General features: G+C 39.7%; 1 protein-coding gene, 1 long non-coding RNA gene and 1 other non-coding gene across 3 annotated transcripts; 2 read left to right on the top strand and 1 right to left on the bottom strand.

Moving 5' to 3' along the window:
* Positions 1–414: 414 nt before the first annotated feature.
* Trnag-gcc (transfer RNA glycine (anticodon GCC)) lies at positions 415–485 on the top strand. The gene has a single exon. It is a non-coding gene; the product is annotated as a tRNA-Gly (tRNA).
* A 317-nt stretch (positions 486–802) lies between these two features.
* Positions 803–11,041, bottom strand: LOC146465122 (N(6)-adenine-specific methyltransferase METTL4-like). The gene is made up of 8 exons (XM_085128900.1): positions 10,784–11,041; positions 9,686–9,751; positions 9,125–9,236; positions 8,381–8,542; positions 7,863–7,938; positions 5,096–6,015; positions 4,244–4,335; positions 803–951 (listed from the first exon to the last, which is right to left on the bottom strand). Exons 1-8 carry the CDS (start codon positions 10,949–10,951, stop codon positions 913–915), a joined length of 1,635 nt encoding a protein of 544 aa, XP_084985026.1. The 5' UTR covers positions 10,952–11,041; the 3' UTR covers positions 803–912.
* Positions 11,042–11,202: 161 nt separating this feature from the next.
* LOC146465121 (uncharacterized) lies at positions 11,203–20,465 on the top strand. The gene is made up of 5 exons (XR_014868355.1): positions 11,203–11,324; positions 14,194–14,286; positions 15,549–15,654; positions 17,083–19,800; positions 19,894–20,465. It is a non-coding gene; the product is annotated as an uncharacterized LOC146465121 (long non-coding RNA).
* Positions 20,466–20,561: the final 96 nt, after the last annotated feature.

The following is a 20,561-nucleotide window of genomic DNA, read 5'->3' as shown; positions in this document are numbered from 1 at the left end:
CCCAGTATGAGTTGACTAGGAGTATTTATTTATTTCCTCCCCCCCCCCCCCCCGGATGGGATGCTTGTCCATCAGAGGATACCCAACAGGAAGCTGGTAACTTCCTTTCCATGGGGTACTATTCCATCTCTCATCTATTTGTGCGTATTTCCGCGCTTGACTTGAGTTCTGATTGGTGGAATGTTTTGTTTACAATTATGCTGATTGGTCAACAGTGTGAAACTGCATTCGTTCTCGCTTTCACGTCACTTAATTGAAAACTATTCTAATGCATAAAAACACTGATTGGTTCATGGCGCTATTTATTTTTGCCTACCGTGGTTGTACAGAGATAGTCAGTTCCATGGCTCCACGAAAGCCAAAATAAAACGTGTGCCAAACGGGAAGAGAAGATTGCCAGGAACGTCTAAGCTGGCACTGGTGGTTCAGTGGTAGAATTCTCGCCTGCCACGCGGGAGGCCCGGGTTCGATTCCCGGCCAGTGCACATTGTCTTTTTTAATTTCTGTATGTTTTTATTCGTTTATTTGGTTGGCAGAGTTTTCCTCTTCCTTTTTGTATTTTGTAGAACTTACGTAAAGCGTAAGAGTTTGCTACTACACTTACGTGGATCCAACTTCTTTTCCTTTCAAAATTGACGCAATGCAAAAAAAGGCAAATAGCCTGTTATTGGGAAACGCAAAAGATGGAAAGAGTAAAACCCGTCAAAACTGGAGGGCGCAAGGCACTTCTTTACTTTATAGTCAGCTAATGTGCGTTTTATTTCCACGTTCGCTGTTTGTCTGCCTTTTTTTGTGCAACAAATAACAACAACAATGAATTATTTTTATTGCTGTTTCTCCTCAGTACAAAATGATACAAAAGCTGAGTCGGTCTAGTCTGTGTTCAGGTTCAGTTTTTCTTCTTCTTTGGTGTCACTGTTCAAAGTATTCCATACTCTGGAACTTTAGTACCTGATAACAAAATCCGTAAAGAAAAAAAAATCCACTTAGGGCGCGTTTTTTATCCACAATTCTGGAATAAGAATGGTTGGTACGGAATGCTAGGAATAATTCGAAATGTCTGCATAAAAAAACCCCCGTCGGTCCTGGCCGAGTAAACATTGGGTAACAAATATGGCGGCCGACGAAGAGGCTGCCTTTAAAGCCGTTATCGCAGCAATTTTCCTTTACAATGAAATTAGAAACAATGTTTCATTTTGTCCAAAATTGTAACCTGATTTTTTCTCCGGTTAAGACGTATTTGAATCCGCAGCGCTCATCTCGCCATCCGCCATCTTGGATTTTCATTCGCAACTCTGCCCCTGGGAGCAGAATGGATGGAATGGCATTCTGTCCATTCCGGAATCAATCTCGTACCCAGAGTCTTCAGGCTCTTTGGTCAGCGGGGCAACGCCGGGAAGACTCTGGGGACATCGAATTTTATTACCGCAGGATTTCTGCGGTAAAACAATGGAAACCGTTACGGAACAGCCAATCAAAAAATTGGAATTTTTTCGATGTCCCCAGAGTCTTCCCGGCGTTGCCCCGCTGACCAAAAAGCCTGAAGACTCTGGGTACGAGATTGTTCCGGAATAGGAATGCGGAATAGAAAAAACGCGCGCATTTTAGATTCTGTCCATTCTCATTCCAGAATTGTGAATATAACAAGATGCCTGCTATACTGGCATTACGCGAGATGCTGGGGCTGATTCATTTATTCCAACTGTATGCTTCGCCGATTGATAAAACTATCCTTGCTAATGGAATAGTTTGAGTCACGACGATCGCGTTACGTTGTTTTCCGTGTGTTACGCGACTCAGACTATCAGCGGAAATTTGTCAAATTCCATTACGATAACGTAAGCTTTTCAATGACCTCTTTTCAGTCTCGCGTCGTGGTCTAAGACTGTCAAACAAAGCACGATTCCTTCACTAAGAACTCACCAATTTCCACCGTTTTACGTGTCGGGTGCTTCTTAGAAGTTATTCTTTCGATTTGCCGCTTCAAAATGGTGAAATTTCCCTTTGAAAACGGCACACTTGAGTCCAGAACATGTTAAAACAATATGGCGCGACTTAATCCGTCTTCAATAAATATATCAAATGATGCATTGACGTCACACAGGTAGGGGTGAGTGGGTCCCCTCCCTCGCAATATAAGCGACAAGAATGGATTTTGATTGGCCTGCTTTTGTTGAAGACAATCAAAACAATACATCCCGAGTAGGAGAGGGGAGAGTTTAATGAATAAACAAGATGCCTGCTACACTGGCATTACGCGTGATGCTGGGGCTGATTCATTTATTCCAACTGTATGCTTCGCCGATTGATAAATCTATCCTTGCTAATGGAATAGTTTGAGTCACGACGATCGCGTTACGTTGTTTTCCTTGCGTTACGCGACTCAGACTTTCACCGGAAATGTGTGGAATTCCATTACGATAACGTAAGCTTCTCAATGACCTCTTTTTAGTCTCGCGTCGTTGTCAAGGACTGTCAAACAAAGCACGATTCCTTCGCCATGAACTCACCAATTTCTACCGTTTTAAATGTCGAGTGCTTCTTAGAAGTTATTCTTTTGATTTGCCGCTTCAAAATGGTGAAATTTCCGTTTGAAAACGGCACACTTGAGTCCAGAACATGTTATAAACAAAATGGTGCCAAATTTAATCCGTTTTTAATAAATAGATCAAATGATGCGTTGACGTCACACAGGTAGGGGTGAGTGGGTCCCCTCCTTCGCGATGTAAGCGACAAGAATGGATTTTGATTGGCCTGCTTCTGTTGAAGACAATCAGAACAATACGCCCCGAGTAGGAGAGGGGTGAGTTTAATGAATAAATTAATGTACCGATTTGAAGCTACGACGAAGAAAAAGAAATCGTCCCGTTTTTAGACACGGTATGCCCCCTCAGGGCATCCCGCGTAATAAATTAATGTACCGATTTGAAGCTACGACGAAGAAAAAGAAATCGTCCCGTTTTTAGACACGGTATGCCCCCTCAGGGCATCCCGCGTAATTAATGTACCGATTTGTGTATACGACGAAGAAAAAAAAAAAGAAATCGACCCGTTTTTAGACACGGTATGCCCCTTCAGGGCATCCCGCGTAAAAACGCGCCCTTAGTAATGAGTTAATTAATTTAGATTCTACCTTATAAGGGAAAGAGAAGGGGAAGGCATGAAGTATAAGAACTTTAATAATAATAATCTTTATTGAGGAAATCAATGTCACTAATAAGTGATTTACAAAAGAGTCCTCGAAAATTAAAAAGAATAAAAAAAAAATAAAAAATAAAGAAAAATAAAGACTAATATATGAATATATAAAAATTAGACTAAAGACTATTTACATTTCTTACCACTCTTTTAAAACTAGCTAATGATGGGCTTTGTCTGATTGAAAGGTCTAATTTATTCCAATCGTTTGAGGCAAAATTACAGTTACAGAATATCACGCGAAATGTGTACGAATATGCGGCGATATTCGTACAGTAAGTTATTTGCACAGTGAAAAAAAAACCCGGTTTCCTGGTTATTGGTACAGTTAAAAAACCGATTTGGCTTACCCGCCTATCTAACTCGTAAAATATAGACATGCATATTATGTAAAGGCGCTGTTACACTAGGCAATTTTCCTTGTAACTTGTCTGGCAATTCTGTTGCGACACAAGTTGCACGAATCGTTGTCTAGTGTAACATGTTCTGAAATGAACACACCTCGCAATTTTTTTGTTGCTGCAATCGTTGCGAGAAGTAGAAGTCGGTTTTACTTCTCGCAACGGACAGTGCCTTAAAAGGCAGTGCCGCCTAACTCAAAGGTATTTTTGTGTGTTTTATGACTATGCGGGAAAAGCAGATCTTGGCAAGGGCTTTTGGAATGCAAAAAACAAAAATTGGGGGTAACCACGCATATTTCAGAGGCAATTAAGCATCAATAATTCTTAAAAGATTTAGAATACAGTAAAAATGTATGGCTCCTTTTCCAAATGGAAGATGAATTATCTCTGAAAAATGCGTGTATACCCCCAATTTCCTTTTTGGATTTCAATAGCCCTTGGTGATATCTGCTTTTCACGCATAGTCATAAGTCGCACAAAATACCTTGGTATTAATACACAGCGTCCTTAAGAAACCCGGCCAATAACGAGATGTGCAGAGCTTATGCGCCGTAGCAAAAAAGACACCATACTTTAGGTCTATGTTTTGTTTTGTTCTTATGGACAAAGGTAATGTTTTGCTTGATAGCTGACCCGAGTCTTACCTCATTTCCCCAGCTGGTCCAGTGTGGGGTTAAATTTCGAGCAAACATCTCAAGACATAACGACTTAGCTGGGACATACTGGGTGAGGATTTCTGAAGAAAGAAAAACATAACGTTAGTGCTACAATGTAAACAGCTTAAGTAATGGTATAAAATACAAAAGAAAAAAAAAAAACGCGACTAAACACAGATCAGAGTGACCAACAAGTGACCGTGGATTTCAGCATAATACGGCGCAGTATTGGCCTCCGATGTTCGCGTATTTTTTTGGGCGAGCGAACGCCATAGCCACCATCTTGGATTTTAAAAGCAGAGGCACTCGCGCGCCCCGAAAACGCCTGCATTGTAGGCTAGCGCAGTACTTTTTATATGAGAAATTTCTTTTTTGTTCCTAAATCAGTAGTGACAGTTTCAAGTTGTACATGTGGTAATGACTTTTATTCTGCCTTGCCGCTGCCTTGTCTCAGGTTAACTTTACCTTCATTTTGACCGCATTGCGCGTTAAGACCCAAACCTATATAATTTTAAAGTTTGTAAAATGGAGAAACATGGTGAATCAAAATTTCTTGGATAAAACAAATTGGCCGAGGGTATCCGTGCAGTCATTTTACTCAATGGAACGTACGGTCGTCGCAAGGTGATTTGAAGACATTAGTGGGGGATTTTTTACACTAGTTTGATACTAGTTTTGAAAACAAAGTAAAAGCGATTTGAAGTTTGATGCTTTATTTCTGTCCGCTTTGTTGGCGTTGAGCTTTTAAATTCAAACTTAAAAGCAAACATGATGTAGTGCGTTTTATGTGCAGTGTTTTAAGCACCGGCAGTTTTGAATTGACCGCGGGTTAACGCTTACCACTCAGAGGAGGTTTTCTGGAGTGAATCTTGCAGGGTACACTGCATATGACTTGGTGATAAGGCAGCACATCACAAGCTTCCCGTGTTGACTCTGAAACTGCACCAGTTTGGTTCGTAGCAAGTCTATCATCTCTGCCGCAGTTTTCCTCATTTAATCCTGTGCAAGTTTCAGAATTCCATTTGTTTGCGTGTTCTCCTGTGGAATTTTGCGAAGTTCGTTCATCATCATCAGTCAAATTTGTTGTGTCATCCAATGGAGCCTCTTTATTTATGTGCAACAGTTTTTGACCATTCAAGCAGTGTTTATCTGTGCTCTGGGAAGCCATCTTTTTCAACAAATTATCGGGCTGGTCAGTTTTGTTCTTACAGTATTCAGCATGATTCAGATGATGATCAATAACTGATTTACAAATTGGTGTAGAAATCGATGATGGCCATTCTGGTATCATAGCAGTAACATTTCTGTCTTTGTCACAGCTGCAAGAATTTTCAGTCTTGTCAAAATTATAACATTTACTGATCTTCTTTCTTTTCATTTGAGGAGAAGATTTATTATCGGGTTCTCTTCTTTGCACAGAACAGGATTCCACAACGTCGTTATTGGACTCAAACTCTTTTGCTGACTTCAAAGTGGCAGTTCTAAAGTCGTCCATCTTTGGTCTAAATCGTCCAATCAAAAGTGGTTCGTAAGGTTTCTTATGCGGTGAATCCAAATCAGTCACCAGTTCTCCTCTTCTTGTCACCTTGACCCAGTACCATTCAGCCACCAGCTCAACTGACCAATGAGGAAAGAGCTCTGACTTGGTGAACCTGAGGTACTTCTGCTTGTTTGTTACCCAGATCCCCACCAGAGCTCCAGGAGCAAGAAGCTGAGGGACTGGGAGGGATTTGATCTGCCACAAGGACATGAAGGAATACCTTGAACAAAAAAAAAAAAAAATAGAGTGGATCAGAATTCGTCACAATAATTTAAGTGAGGTTATCAGTATTCTTGCTGTAATATCAGGTTACACCCAGGTAAGATAGATTGATTGCTTTACTCACTGCCTGCCTGCCTGCCTGACTGACTGATTGCCTGGCGGATTGACTGCTTGCTTGATTGACTGACTGACTGCGTGACTGGTGGATTGCCTGACTGACTGACGGGTGGAATGACTGCTTGCCTGACTGACTGACTGACTGCCTTCCTGTCTGACTGATTGCCTGACTGACTGACTGACTGACTGACTGACTGACTGACTGCCTTCCTGTCTGACTGATTGCCTGACTGACTGACTGATTGCCTGACTGACTGACTGACTGATTGCCTGACTGACTGACTGACTGACTGACTGCCTGCCTGACTGACTGACTGACTGACTGATTGCCTGACTGACTGACTGACTGACTGATTGCCTGACTGACTGACTGACTGCCTGCGTGCCTGACTGACTGACTGACTGACTGACTGATTGCCTGACTGACTGACTGACTGATTGCCTGACTGACTGACTGACTGACTGATTGCCTGACTGACTGACTGATTGCCTGACTGACTGACTGACTGACTGACTGCCTGACTGACTGATTGCCTGACTGACTGACTGACTGACTGACTGACTGACTGATTACCTGACTGACTGACTGACTGACTGACTGCCTAACTGATGGAGTGCCTGACTGACTGACTGATTGCCTGACTGACTGACTGACTGACTGACTGACTGATTGCCTGACTGACTGACTGACTCACTGACTGACTGACTGACTGATTGCCTGACTGACTGACTGACTGACTGACTGACTGACTGATTGCCTGACTGACTGACTGACTGACTGACTGACTGACTGATTGCCTGACTGACTGACTGACTGACTGACTGCCTAACTGATGGAGTGCCTGACTGACTGACTCACTGACTGACTGACTGACTGATTGCCTGACTGACTGACTGACTGACTGACTGGTGGATTGACTGCTTGCCTGACTGACTGACTGCCTAGCTGTCTGACTGCTTGCCTGACTGACTGACTGACTGACTGACTGACTGACTGCCTGGCTGATTGACTACTTGCCTGATTGACTGACTCACTGCATGACTGATGGATTGCCTGACTGACTGACTGGATGACTGATGGATTGCCTGACTGACTGACTGACTGGCTTCCTGTCTGACTGATTGCCTGACTGCCTGACTGCCTAACTGATGGATTGCCTGACTGACTGACTGACTGACTGGTGGATTGACTGATTGCCTGACTGACTGCCTGCCTGACTGCCTAACTGATGGATTGCCTGACTCACTGACTGACTGGTGGATTGACTGATTGCCTGACTGACTGCCTGCCTGACTGCCTAACTGATGGATTGCCTGACTGACTGACTGACTGGTGGATTGACTGATTGCCTGACTGACTGCCTGCCTGACTGCCTAACTGATGGATTGCCTGACTCACTGACTGACTGGTGGATTGACTGCTTGCCTGACTGACTGACTACCTTCCTGTCTGATTGACTGACTTACTGACTGCCTGGCTGACTGACTGCCACCATTTCAAAAATTAAATTTTATAATATCACACTTTACCGCAGCAACTCTATTAATTTTTTGGAACAAGCATTTTAATAACAACCTCTGTGGTTACAGAATTAAGGATAAATGCTACTTTTGGTGAAAAACTGTTAGCAGAAGTTTCTATTGTCATAAACACAATAATTGTTAAGGAAGCAAAACATCATTAGAAGGCAGCAGTCTACTGTATTATAATTTCCAGTAAGTTCTTACTTTGAGCCACGTTTTGCAGACTTGTTGAACCATGGAGGGTCTAGAACCACCAAGTCATAAAGACCACTCTGCTGGGCTGTGGAGATTCATATCAAGAGTAACGTTTATCAGTATTTATTTATTTAACCAAATGTTTTAACAGAAAATTTCCAATTCAGCAAGGCTTGCTTAAATGGAGGACTGTATATTCTTAAGTTAAATTAATGCAGCCAAAAGGTCTTGATAACAGGAAACAAGTTATAATTTTGAAGAAAAAACGCAACACTTTTTAATTTGGAAGATATGGCACTTTTCCACACATGTATGTGAGCATCTAGCCACTTTTTTCATTTGCATTTCAAAAGAGTGTTATATATTTATTTAAAACTCAACTCTGTAACTTATTTCACAACTAACGATGGCTGTTTATTATGTTGTACAAGGTGGTTCTAATTTTCAGAGCCTGTGGAAGCAGTGTCAACAATTTCAAGACATCAACAGCACAAGATAACCTGCGGACATCAATATCTCTTACTTACCATGATCGACTAGAGGTTTTAAGTTACTAGCATCAGACATCAGGAAGCTACAATTTGCAGGTAAAATGTACTGTTGCCCAGAGATACTCAGCGCTGTTGGTTTGTTGTCATGGTGATAAATTATATGACCAAACAAGTCCTTTTCACTGCTTAAATTTTGATCTGTTTAGAAAAGCAACAAGGTGGTTAGGTGTGTTTAGGTGCCTGTTGGCCAGAAACAATGGTCTTGACTAGTTACCGGTATTTAAACAGGGTTTTGTATATTAAGTATTCTATCCAGGGGGAGAAATAACACTCCTACTTCATGCTGGGTGTCCTGTGATGGACTAGCATACCATCCAGGGGGGAGTAGTAATACTCCTGGTCACTTCATGCAGGGTGTCCTTTGATGGACTGACGTCCTATCCAGGGGGGGGGGGGGGAGAAATTGTCCTGGTCACTTCATGCTACAAATTATGGTGTCCTGTGATGGACTAGCATCCCATCCAGAGGGGAGTAATAACACTCCTAATTGCTAATCTCACATGGCAGGAACTGAAGTTACAAGCGTTAGCCATTTGGTTTGCCTGTGGGCGCTTGTCTGTGGTCATCTTACAGTATACCTTCAATTTCTGTAGCATGAAAAGATCTGCAATTGTTATGTTTTAAAGTACCATATCATACTGTTCTGACAATTTTGGGCATCTTCTGAAACTGTTTGTACTATTTAAATTTTTAGAATTAGCCTCATTCTACAAAGGTTACCTGACATGACAATATCTTGTCCAGTGTTTTCATGATCTCTGAAACAAAAATGACCTTTATCCAATCCAATCCTAACAAGACTCTCCACTCCTGTAGCAATTGTTTGCCTCACCTTAAGAAATAAAATATTAAATGTTTTGATAACAACCAGCAAATGCTCCTAATGTAATAACTGGCCATCAATCTGATCAATGTGATTGAACACAGACTGAATTTATTACAGAAGATACACAAGTTACAGAACATGTCAGGACCATGTGGTATACAGGCAATGTCAACTCTACTGTCATGCTGTACAACTCCAAATTACCACACTCCTCTACATGTAGTTTGTCTTTCCCTTTATGCTTTAACACTCGGACACATATTTAAAAAATAAAACAATTATTCCACTTGCACTTGCTGGATACAAGATGATTATAGCCAACCTCGGCACGGCACGCATCGTTGACAAGACCATTTGTCATTGGTGATCATTTCCTGTATTCTCCTGACCTGTATATTGGATCAAGCAGTGACATTGTAAAGAGAAACTGGATGCTGATCTTTGTAGTGAGATACCTTCTGATGGTAAACAGCAGCTTCTATATCCTCATCTGTGGGTTCAGCCTTTGCGGATTTCTTTCGCTGTAAGCACAAAAATATTTAATACCAGGAAGGGTTCAAAGAGGGCTGTTATCTTGAGGGGATGGGAGGGAAGGGAAAGTGAGGGGAGGGGACCTAAAGGCATAATTTCTGGTTAGCGTGTATATCGCCCAGGTTATACTGCACACATGTTCAATATAAACCAGCTGAGTTCAGTCATCAATAAGTAAAGTCAGATCGACTGATGGGAAGTTAGAAGTAATGACCTTATGTTGTCCGTATTAACAGGGTTAATTATCAATATACCAGCGAAGTTTCACTGTAGCCCTCTACAATGTAGTGTGATTTTTTATGCGATCTCCAAACAATCTTGTGGAAACTTATATGTCACTTTGTTAAAGTAGAATCCCGTGCTTCTGCCTTCATATAGTGACAGCCAGCTTTCAGCCATTATGTGTGAGCCTCATATCTACAGGCTCAGGTGTGAATCATCAACCCCACACATTCAAATAAATCACTCAGAGAGTATATGTATATGCCTCGTGTAATTGTAGACTTAAATTGAGACCTAAAATTAACTGATTTTGGTATGTGCTCTTACAATTAACCACATCTGAGCGAAAAACAGTCCGTGGAAACCAAACGCATCCATGCATATGAAACGGCAACTCAGACGTCACGGTATTATTTTCAGGGGCCCGTTTCTCGAAAGTCCCGGTAACTTACCGTGCCCGATAAGTATATTTTAAAATGTTTTTTCGCCGATTACACAGTGATTACAGACATGGTATTTGGCCAATGTTTTCATGCCGTTATAAGATTTTAAAATTTAGCATTCAAAGATAAGAAAAGTTGACTTCTGTTAAGAAACATTTATTACCAAAATCACTTATCGGGCCCGGTAAGTTACCGGGACTTTCGAGAAACGGGCCCCAGGATCGATAGATCGATAAGTTGAGAGTCCGTACTTTATGCGATTTCCCCTTAGCAATGTTTCATAAAGTCTTCAGAATCTCGAATCTTCATTAAAGAAATCTAATCAAGCTTAAGCTTAAACATATATTAAAAGCTTACCTTTCGTTTTCGTGCACCATCGGTGTTTTCAGCAGCGGAACGAAAGTACGGCTCAAACAGAGCAAATAAACCTTCCTTACATACCACAGATAGCGCTGAAACTGCTTCAGAAATACTCTTCTCATGATCAACAAGAAATCCACTTTCGGAATGGCCAATTATAGCCATTTTGAAGTTTGTAAACAACCACTATTGTTATTTCTTGACTGTGATTGCAAAAATATCCCAGGCCATTATTGACTTGTGTGGGACCCTGGGAACGAGTTGGTTTACGGGAGACCCTGGAAATGACCCGGGAAAAATGAAGTTGCTCCATATTTTTGGAAAGCTTGAAAGCATGGCTTTTATTTTCAAAAGTTACTCTCCAGGAACACACCTTTGATGTTCAGAACTCTGTTGAAAACTTCCCAACATCAGGTGTAAGAGAGAGCGTCGTTTTGTCCGCGATTCGCTTCATTTTCACCGGACGAACGATGGCAAGTAAATGAACTGTCATGGCGGACAGCAGAGCTTCAACACGAGCTAATATCGACTCTCGAAGGTTAGTCTTTAATCCATAAAGCATCAATGTCACTATTGCCCTTAATCTTCGATAAAATAAACCGCTTAAACGGAGGTACAATTAACATGGCCCATTTCCCCCGTGCTCGTATGATAAGCCAACAAGAAAGCCGTTCAACTGTGCTGTGCGAAGCCCACGCTAAACTCATTCAACTGGCTGTTTTTCAGCAGTCTTCATTTTGCGAGCCATTGTAACATTAATCTGAAAGCTTAACAAAGTCCGTTGTCTCGAAGCGCTGTCCTTTGGAAAATCACTGTGTATAAACGACAAAATTAACCGTGGACGAACAGCGCCTTCCCCTTCAGGTCATGGAGTTGTAATCGTGGTTTATTCTAGCTTTGAATGCGCTGATGAAAGATCAGATCTGAAGAACTAAGGAAGGAAACTTGAAAGGAATCGGGCCTATGTCTAACTGTTCGGAAACATTATTCTGCAGCAATTACGCTGTTAACAGAGCGTTTCTTTCTGGAAAACATTTTAGCATAAGCGCAGCCGTTCGCGTCTCTGGTATTTAGCGTCGTTGGTTTGTCTACGTCCCCTTTTCTCTCGGGACGTAAACAAACCAACGGTGCGAAATACTAGAGACGTGAACGACTACGCTTATGCTAAAAGATTTGCAAGAAAGAAACGCTCTGTTAGCAGGGTTGCAGCAACAAACAATACACAGGAAACAGCACATAAGCAGAATACTTTCGGAAGGAGGATGTACGGTATAACAACATGTACACGGTAAATATTTCACGGATCTTTCACTGAACAAAGAAAACCCTTTCGAAATACCGTAATCGTTGCAAAAAAATAACGAAATAACCTTTGTTCCAGTTGTTGGCATTAAAGTGAAATTTAGTCTGCGGCTACAATGGCTCCGGATACATTTCCGGTCACGTGTGATTCTTTCCTGGTCGTTAAATGGGGCGCGTAGGATGACTCCTCGATGCACCGCTTGACCTTAACGATGCCTGACTTTCAGAGATCATGGACTTGACGACTCTAAAAGTAGATTTTCAAAAATTCTCTTTGTAGAAGTGCGTCGCCGTAAAGCTCCTCGGCTACCACCAGAAGTAGTCGATTCCCTTTGCTGTAAAGATTTCACCAATGACTTGTATCTCCAACTGATTTGCAAAGTCGATAGCAGCTCACATTCACAGATTCGCTCGCTTTATATACCTTTTTAGGGGTTTCTGAATGACCACTTGACATGACCTTTGAAACACATGCGAAAATCGCAAGTTGACTTGACTGGAGCACGTTTTCCCATCTCCGGTACACTTAGTATAGTCAAACTGACACTCAACCGCCCCTCTCTCCAGTCATTTATTTGTAATCTCCCAGATTCTGGGAGACACGTGACCAGACCCAACCAGGGTCTCTCCTCTCTCGCTCCCTGGGACATGAAGAGGAGAGACCCTGGGAATGAGGCTGGAAAGCCGTTGAGCCTTTTTTTAACCGTGCCATTGAGCCCCATTCTATCCCCCCCTCCCCCTTACATTATTTAACATCCCTTCCCCTGCCTCCCTGCCATTGAGCTATTCTGGGGAATGAGCAAAACATTGACCCAGGGTTCATGGACCCCCTCCCCCCCCCCCCCCCCCCACTTTTGGACCGGGTCCATGGACCTCAACCAAAACTTACTCAAAGTGTTTTGCTTTATCGTCACTTTTGGTACCAGCCATGATAGCCTGCTGCCAGCAAATAATGAAAGCACTTTAAAGACGGTGCGTACTATTGTTACTGCGCATACGTTCTGCGTATCTTTGGATACTCTGGTTTCCTATAGGTGGTGCCTACAGGGATATTTTTGTGCAGTTTAAAACTATGTCGAGAAAGCAGAACTTAGCAAGTGGTTTTGGTATCCAAAAAGAAAATTGGGAGTAACCATGCATTTTTCAGAGATGATAAAGGTTCAATTTGGAAAAAAAAAAAACCAAAAACGTCATACTGTACATTTCTTTGTAATTTACTGTTTTTTTAGAATAATTGTTGCTTAATTATCTCTAAAAAATGTGTGGTTACCCCTGATTTTCTTTCTGGATTTGCTAAGATCTGCTTTTCCTGCATAGTCATAAACTGCGCAAAATACTTTGGTATTAGTAGGCACCGTCCTTAAATTATTCCATGTTTGCCCATCCCTTTATGGTACATGTACATGTAGTAGTCATCACCCTACAAAAAAGAGCTGTCAGAATAATAACATTCTCAGAGTATAATAATGCCACTCTAGTCCACTCTTTCGGAAATTGAAAATACTTAAAGTAAGTGACTAATATTATACTTGTATTGTGCTTTATTTATGTACGACTATTACTCTAATAGATTGCCCTTAATTTTTAACGATTTTTTTAAGAGTATCAACAAAGTGCAATATCAAATAAGATTGGCGTGTAAGATCTCATACTATCTGCCTAAAGCGAGGACCAACTATGGCAAATTTAACCTTCGTTTTTTTGGAGCTTTTTTTTGTTCATTGATGTACTTTATTTTCCAGTTTTTGCGGTGCACTTCCCCTTGTTTATTGTTATTTATGTGTGTGCGTGTGTGTGTGAATGGTAAATCGTGTCCTTAGTTCTATGTTAATGTATGTAGGGTATTTACAAATTTTTCCACTTGGCCCAGCCACTTAGCTCAATTAGCTTGCTTCTCTAGCAATTTTTCTTTCTTGCATTTATGTTAACACTATATAATTTCTGGGCACGAATAAAGATTGTTGTTGTTGTTGTGGCTTGACTTATAAGGAATTCTCAATCCTAAAAATTTTTTCTCTGCCAATTTTTGGCCCACCATTTACATGACATTCGCAGAGGGTTTTCTTCTCTGTCTGATAGAAATAAACAATTATTCTTCATTACAGGTTGGGATATACCACAGCTGTAAAATTAATGATGTTCTTGAGTTGAAGAGATGTGTGGCTTGGTAAAAAGTGTGTGGCTCATTCAAAACACAGGTGAGTTTTGTGGTACTTTAAAACTCAACAAAGCTATAGTTGGACTGGAGAAGACAGATAAAACCTTAGAACTTAATGCAAAAAAACCAAGAATTGTGGAGTGTTTTGTGACGACACATTTGATTTTTGCTTTTGCTTCTAATAGAAACTGTTTTTTACAGGATTTACAGGATTCCAAAACTCGATTGTGTCATGTGATAAAATACTCCATAATTCGTGGAGTATTTTTACAGCATGTTCCAGGGTCTTTTCCATACTGAATGTTGGGATGAGGTTGGATGAGTAGCGCTTCAAGCCTCATATTAGGGAGCTTTAGCAACAACAACGGCAACAGTGGTAAAAATGTCAGTATTAAACGAATTGGCTTTTTTTTAAACGTTGTCGCGATTTTTCCATCTCCCTTTAAATATCAAATGAAGGTGAATTTCCTGGAGTTGAATTCTTAGAGACCACACCCAAGTTTAGAAAGAGAAACAAAATTTGCTGTCATGTGTTTATGTCCTCAACACATGTCCCATCAGGAAATTTCATGTCCCAGTCATGCAGTGACGGCAAAGAAATGTACCAAAAAGTGTAATGCATGTGTATGTGCACAGTTGTTGGTTTGCTTATTAAGCCTGTTGCTTTTTTTTTTTACATTCATGTTGCCATTGCCTTTGTCATTGCCAAAGCTCCCTATTATGGGATGGATGTGCATGGTGTTTACTTGAGCAAAGGGAACATGGTTCTCACAAATCAGTAAAGTGGCTGACTCATTTGAAGGGAGTCTTCTACTTACATGTTGTTTTGATGCCACACTGCCCCAGAATAAAAGAGTGTCAGTGTCAAAAGATTAGGGAGTGCATTCGATGATCTCAATCCCAGGCTCTCTCTCGTTTGTCATGTTGGTGATGATGTCATCCGCCTCTGCAAAATATGCGGGGATGCCAGATACGCGTCCCAAGATCCATTGATTCATTTGTTGATTGTCTCATACAATCTCGACTCCAAACGCAATTAGGGGTGTGTTCTTTCTACGTCAAACACTATATTTTATCCGCCATACAGTTCTAAGTCCTCGAAAATGTCTGCAATCCAGGTCACCATTGATTAGTTTTGATTTTTGCATCTACTTGTGGTGCCCCTCTCAGACTGCAGGGTACAGAATTTAACCAATAACAAATAACTTAGAAATGAGAACAGCCAGTCAAAACTCATTGTTGACCATCTCTACAAGCTACATGTAGTAAGCTCATGTTTTTTAAATGTGTTTTGCTTTTCAGGAAGGATATTTTGTTGTGTGCTTTATGCCTGGAGCAACCCTTCAGATTTATTGTGTCAAGCTTCCAAAGCCCCAGGAAACATTGTGCTAGAGAACAAGTTTTGAAGGTGATTAGTTTAGTGGAGTCTTTTGCTAAAAACAGTTGAGATGGAAAAGAGCTGAGGGATATTATTAAAAGGGGTGCATGGAAAAAGCATTAGGTGACTTCAGGAGAATTTGTGACCCTATTTGCAATAGTTACATGCAAGAGGGATTAACTAAAGGTGAAAAACGTTAACAATTTTTATGAGTTTAAACAGTTCAAATGCCTGGAAATGCTGTTTAAACACATAAAAAACACTTAAAACAAAACAAACAATTATAACCTCCAACAGAGCATTTTAATACAATAATTTGTGGGAAAGCAAACAGCATTATTGTTGTTGGAAATAATTAATAAATAAATAAATAAATAAATAAATGCTTCACATGGAAACATTTATTTTGATTTCTTCAGTTCCAGGATTATCATAAAATTTAATTGAAGTGATTAAACCGGTTTGAAACAGGTGTTTAAATGTGTGAAAAAGTAACCCCCCATTTTTTTTCACTAAATATATTTTCCTAATTGCCATGATCACTTGGGCAAAAAAATTTTTGAGATTGATAAAATCCTTGCGTTTCTATGGCCTTTGAAGTTTGACTTTCTTGACCCTCTGCCACGTATTCAGGGACCTGGGTCAAGTTATGTTGTAACATCGTCGAAGGAAAAAACACAAATTGTTTTGCAAGAATTTCCTTTGATGATGTCACAGCTTGTCAATACTGAACTGGGCCCATTCTCCCTTTACAAGTGGACACGGGTCAAAGAATTGCAAAATTTTCCAAATTTGAAAATTCATGAAAAAAAAAAAAAATGAGCAACAATTTTTTTGCCCAAATGATCAGGCCAATAAGGAGACTATGTTAAGCAAAAAAAACATTTTGGGGGTTAGTTGCACTTTAAACAATGTTTTCACACAGTTTTCTTGAGTCACCTTTTACCCCGCTTTTTGCAAATCGGTCACATTTTTATGTGGGCAGCAATTTTTACACAAAAGCAGTTGAATACGTGACTTTGTAACTCAACACCAGTTGAGCCTGGTTGACATACCGTAATAGACAATGACAGTCCACGATGGAGAAAACCAGGAGAACAACAGATCACTATGAGGGCTGAGTTAAATTCATAAGAATGGGGTAAATGCTGTCACATCAATTGATGATTGGGTAGGGGCAATAGCTAATGTTTTTTTTTTCTTGAATTGCTTCCACTAATTTTGCAATTTATTATTCTAAAACATTGCAAAAGTTGCAACAATTGAGTCCTGTGAAAATAAGTAACAAGGAGGTACAAGTAGTTTTATGATTCATGCCCATTTTCCCTGAAGCCAGGCAAACATGAATCCATTCATGTGCTTTGTAGAACAACCCTAGTTTACCAGGCTTGTGATTGACTTGTGCATAAGTTAAAAGCTTTTAACTTAACAGTAATCTTTCTCCTGTTTACTTTATAGGGATCATCAGGATCATAGATATTATGGTACTGCTGGTTTGTACCTTGTGACGTGTAGAGCAGAATTGGGAGTGATCGCTTTTCTCTGACCACAAGACAGACAGGTAGAATTGGTTGCTGCTGTGTCAATTAAAACACCTCTTTCCAAGGTGGACAGTCCAAGCTATTTTTCAGATAATCAGACTAGTAATTAAGCAATGCATTCCTTATTCCAGAACACCTTAACAGCCACTTTTTTGGCATCACAGACGTAATGGAGCCCTCATACAAAAACTGAAGTTTGCAAACTTGTATTCAGGCCTTTCAAATAGGTTGATGCTAATACCATCAACTTTCTCAAGGAGCATCAATTTGAGCATTTTTGTTTTACTTCTGTTTTGTCAATTCAAATTCCAAAGAGAAAAATATAAAAGGAATTGTGGTCAAACTTGGATTTAAGAAGCAAGTGCAGGTTTTCTCACAGTTTCCTGGATTTTGGAGATTGCCATTACAAGTTTGTCAGCTTAAGTTTGCCATGTCATGTTAACTACTGCTTGATGGTGTATAGAGCTATTTCAGTTGAGGTTGTCACCTCAAAGCCTCAGGCTTACGCAACCAGACTGAAAGGTAGTGTGGGAAATTGCAAATTCATTTTAGTTGTAAAGGAAGTATTAATATCCTGTCCACTGGTCACTCGCAGTGTGTGAAAATGGACACCATCTAAATGTAAGCAATTTTCAGTTGTAACACGCAGTCCTTGTATCTACATGTAAGTGAGAAAAAGTTAATTATTTTTCACATTTATCTTTAAAGTATACATGACAGAATTTTCTTTTTTTTTTTGATCAAGTCTCCATGTTGTTTTCTTATAAATATGGAAAAAATCCTTATCAATCTTTTCCCTCCGTGTTTGAGGCATACAAGTGTCAAATTTCACAACTGTCAAACTTCTTGTAACTACATGTAAGTGAGAAAAAATTATATTTCACATTAATTTTATCTTTAAAGTGTACATGACAGAATTTTTTTAATTTCTTTATCAAGTCTTCATGTTGTTGAGGCATGTAAGTGTCAAATTTCACTACCGGTAGAATACACTGTACCACCCAAAATGGGAGACTGAGTTCAATTGGGCTGTGACATCAACACAGGAATGCTAGTCTCGCGATTTCTCTATTCCTCAGTTGTTTTGTGTGTGCAGAGGAAGAAAACAGTTGTGGATGAAGATATGAATGTCCAGATTTATTACCACCACTGCATTAATTTCTAGCATTTGGGCGCATCATAAAAGTGTCTCTATGGGCAAAGATTTATAACCACCAAAAGATGTTTTATTTTAACCGCAACATTAGTGTTTGTGTCAGTTAATAGCCTCATTTTAATCCTTACATACAGACTATCAAATTTGAAAGATGAAAGCGACAATTTAGCTGTTTCAAGATCCGGTTGGTGTTTGTGTCAATTTAGCCTAATTTTGATCCTAATACTATAGACTATGAAATTTGTCAGACAGCAGTTGTTTCTACGCCAAGTAACAAAAGTTGGTCGGTGTCTAGGTCAGGTTGGTGTTTGTATTAATTTAATCTCATTTTGATCCTAATACTATAGGCTATAAAATTCAACGATGGAAGGTAATTCTACATATGCCAAACAGTAAAATTTGAACGGTTTTGTGGTCAGATTGGCGTTTGTGTCAGTTTAGCCTTATTTTGATCCCAACTTTATAGACTATGAAATTGGACCAACAAAAGCTATTTCTATGGGTGGTTTGGAGGTCAGGGTTGTGTTTGTGTCAATTTAGCCTAATTTTGATTCTAACACTATAGACTATGAAATTTGACCAACGGCAGTTATTTCTATACCAAGTAACAAAAGTTGGGCGGTTTCGAGGTCAGGTTAGTGTTTGTGTCAATTAAGCTTAATTATGATTGTAATACTATAGATTATGAAATTCGACCAACTAAACCTAACTCTATGCAACATAAATTTGATGCTTTTATATGCCTCAAACGTTGGGAAGAATTTATTGATAAGGAATTTTTCTAGTTCAGTTTTCGTATAAGAACATTAACATTTGATCAAGCAAATAAAAAAATGCGTACCATGCATGTGCTGCATGTACATCCTACCATTACATGTATACTCACGTTGAGACATTTACTAAGTCAGTCAACAGAAGATCAGTGTCAACAAGAATTATGTTTTTAAATGAGAATGCTAGCTAAAAATCTCGTTTGGTCGTGTTTCTCGGCATGCAAAAAGTCATCCATATGACTTTCTGTAGTACAGCAGACAAAATGATGCTGATTTTGCAACTCGTTCAATTTTCATGAATTAGGATCCCATGCTATTTTGCGGTCTTGTCACACACTGCAGATGTGAATCTGTTATCTGGTAACATTAATTGAAATTGCTCTATCTAGTGTGTATAGCATAAACATTTCAGCATCTGCTTTAGGTTTTAGTACGGTGCAGGTATAGTAATTGTCCAGAAATGCACGCAACTCAACAGTGCGCACAGCTATGAATATGACAAAGGGTCTAGGGTTTTGATGAAAAGATCTAAAAAAATTAATTAATCCAACAAATGTTAGGATCTGTTTGACGAAAAAAGTGAATTTGACCAAATGTTGCCAAACATACAATACATTTTATTAGATCATCCCAAATGATGGTCTAGATTTAATGAGAAAGAAATGACTGGGGGAGTTTTGTGAAAGACATAAATTCAACAAAAGTGGTTAAATGCGAGACTTGATTATTTTGCCCAAGATGGATTTCATGCAATTCAACTAACTAGGAGGAACATAAGTGGGTAACTTACGCTTAACAGGTGAGTGTATTTCTGGACTTCAGAATGTTAGTGTTGAGTTTGCAAATTGTTCAGAAGCAGCTTTATTTTCCTTGCAATTAGCAGGTTTTCTTTTGTCTCATTAGACCAAAGATCTCCACCAGAATAGACGTGTAGTTTTTCTGTATTTATCTGAAGGCCACAATAAGAAATTGAGGTGGTTCTGAACAATTTGAAAGTTTAAGGTCCACTCATTACATACGATATTTTTCACTTTTAACCTATTGTTGGCTCTTAGAGTTTATGGTATATCGCTGTAACTAATGCACAGGGATGATGGGCCTGGAGAAAGAGGGATATGTGACTTGGTCTTAAATCAAAATTGTTTCAAAAATCAAGGAATTGGCTCATTTCTTGTATAACTCAAACAAAGAAATACTTTACAAAAATACTGTCAAAAATCACTGTTTTGGGAGAAATCAGATTTCAAGGTCAAATTGACACTTATGTCTCTTCCACCAACCCTTTTAGTTAATTTTTACAAGACCAAAATTGTGCGCACTTTTAAAAGTAAGCTTAAAGCTGTTGTCAAATTCTAACGAAATTGTGTATTTTTGCAATAACATTGTGTGTTGTCAATAAAAAAAGATTGCATTTAACATGAGTTTCTTGGTGTGGAATGAACACTCAGAGATGGAATATACTGAGAA

This window comes from Pavona decussata, unplaced genomic scaffold (genome assembly GCF_977016875.1).
Source record: "Pavona decussata unplaced genomic scaffold, jaPavDecu1.1 SCAFFOLD_157, whole genome shotgun sequence".
Lineage (NCBI taxonomy): Eukaryota > Metazoa > Cnidaria > Anthozoa > Scleractinia > Agariciidae > Pavona > Pavona decussata.
The sequence above is the reverse complement of the archived record's forward strand: the minus strand, read 5'-3'. Positions and strand labels throughout refer to the sequence as shown.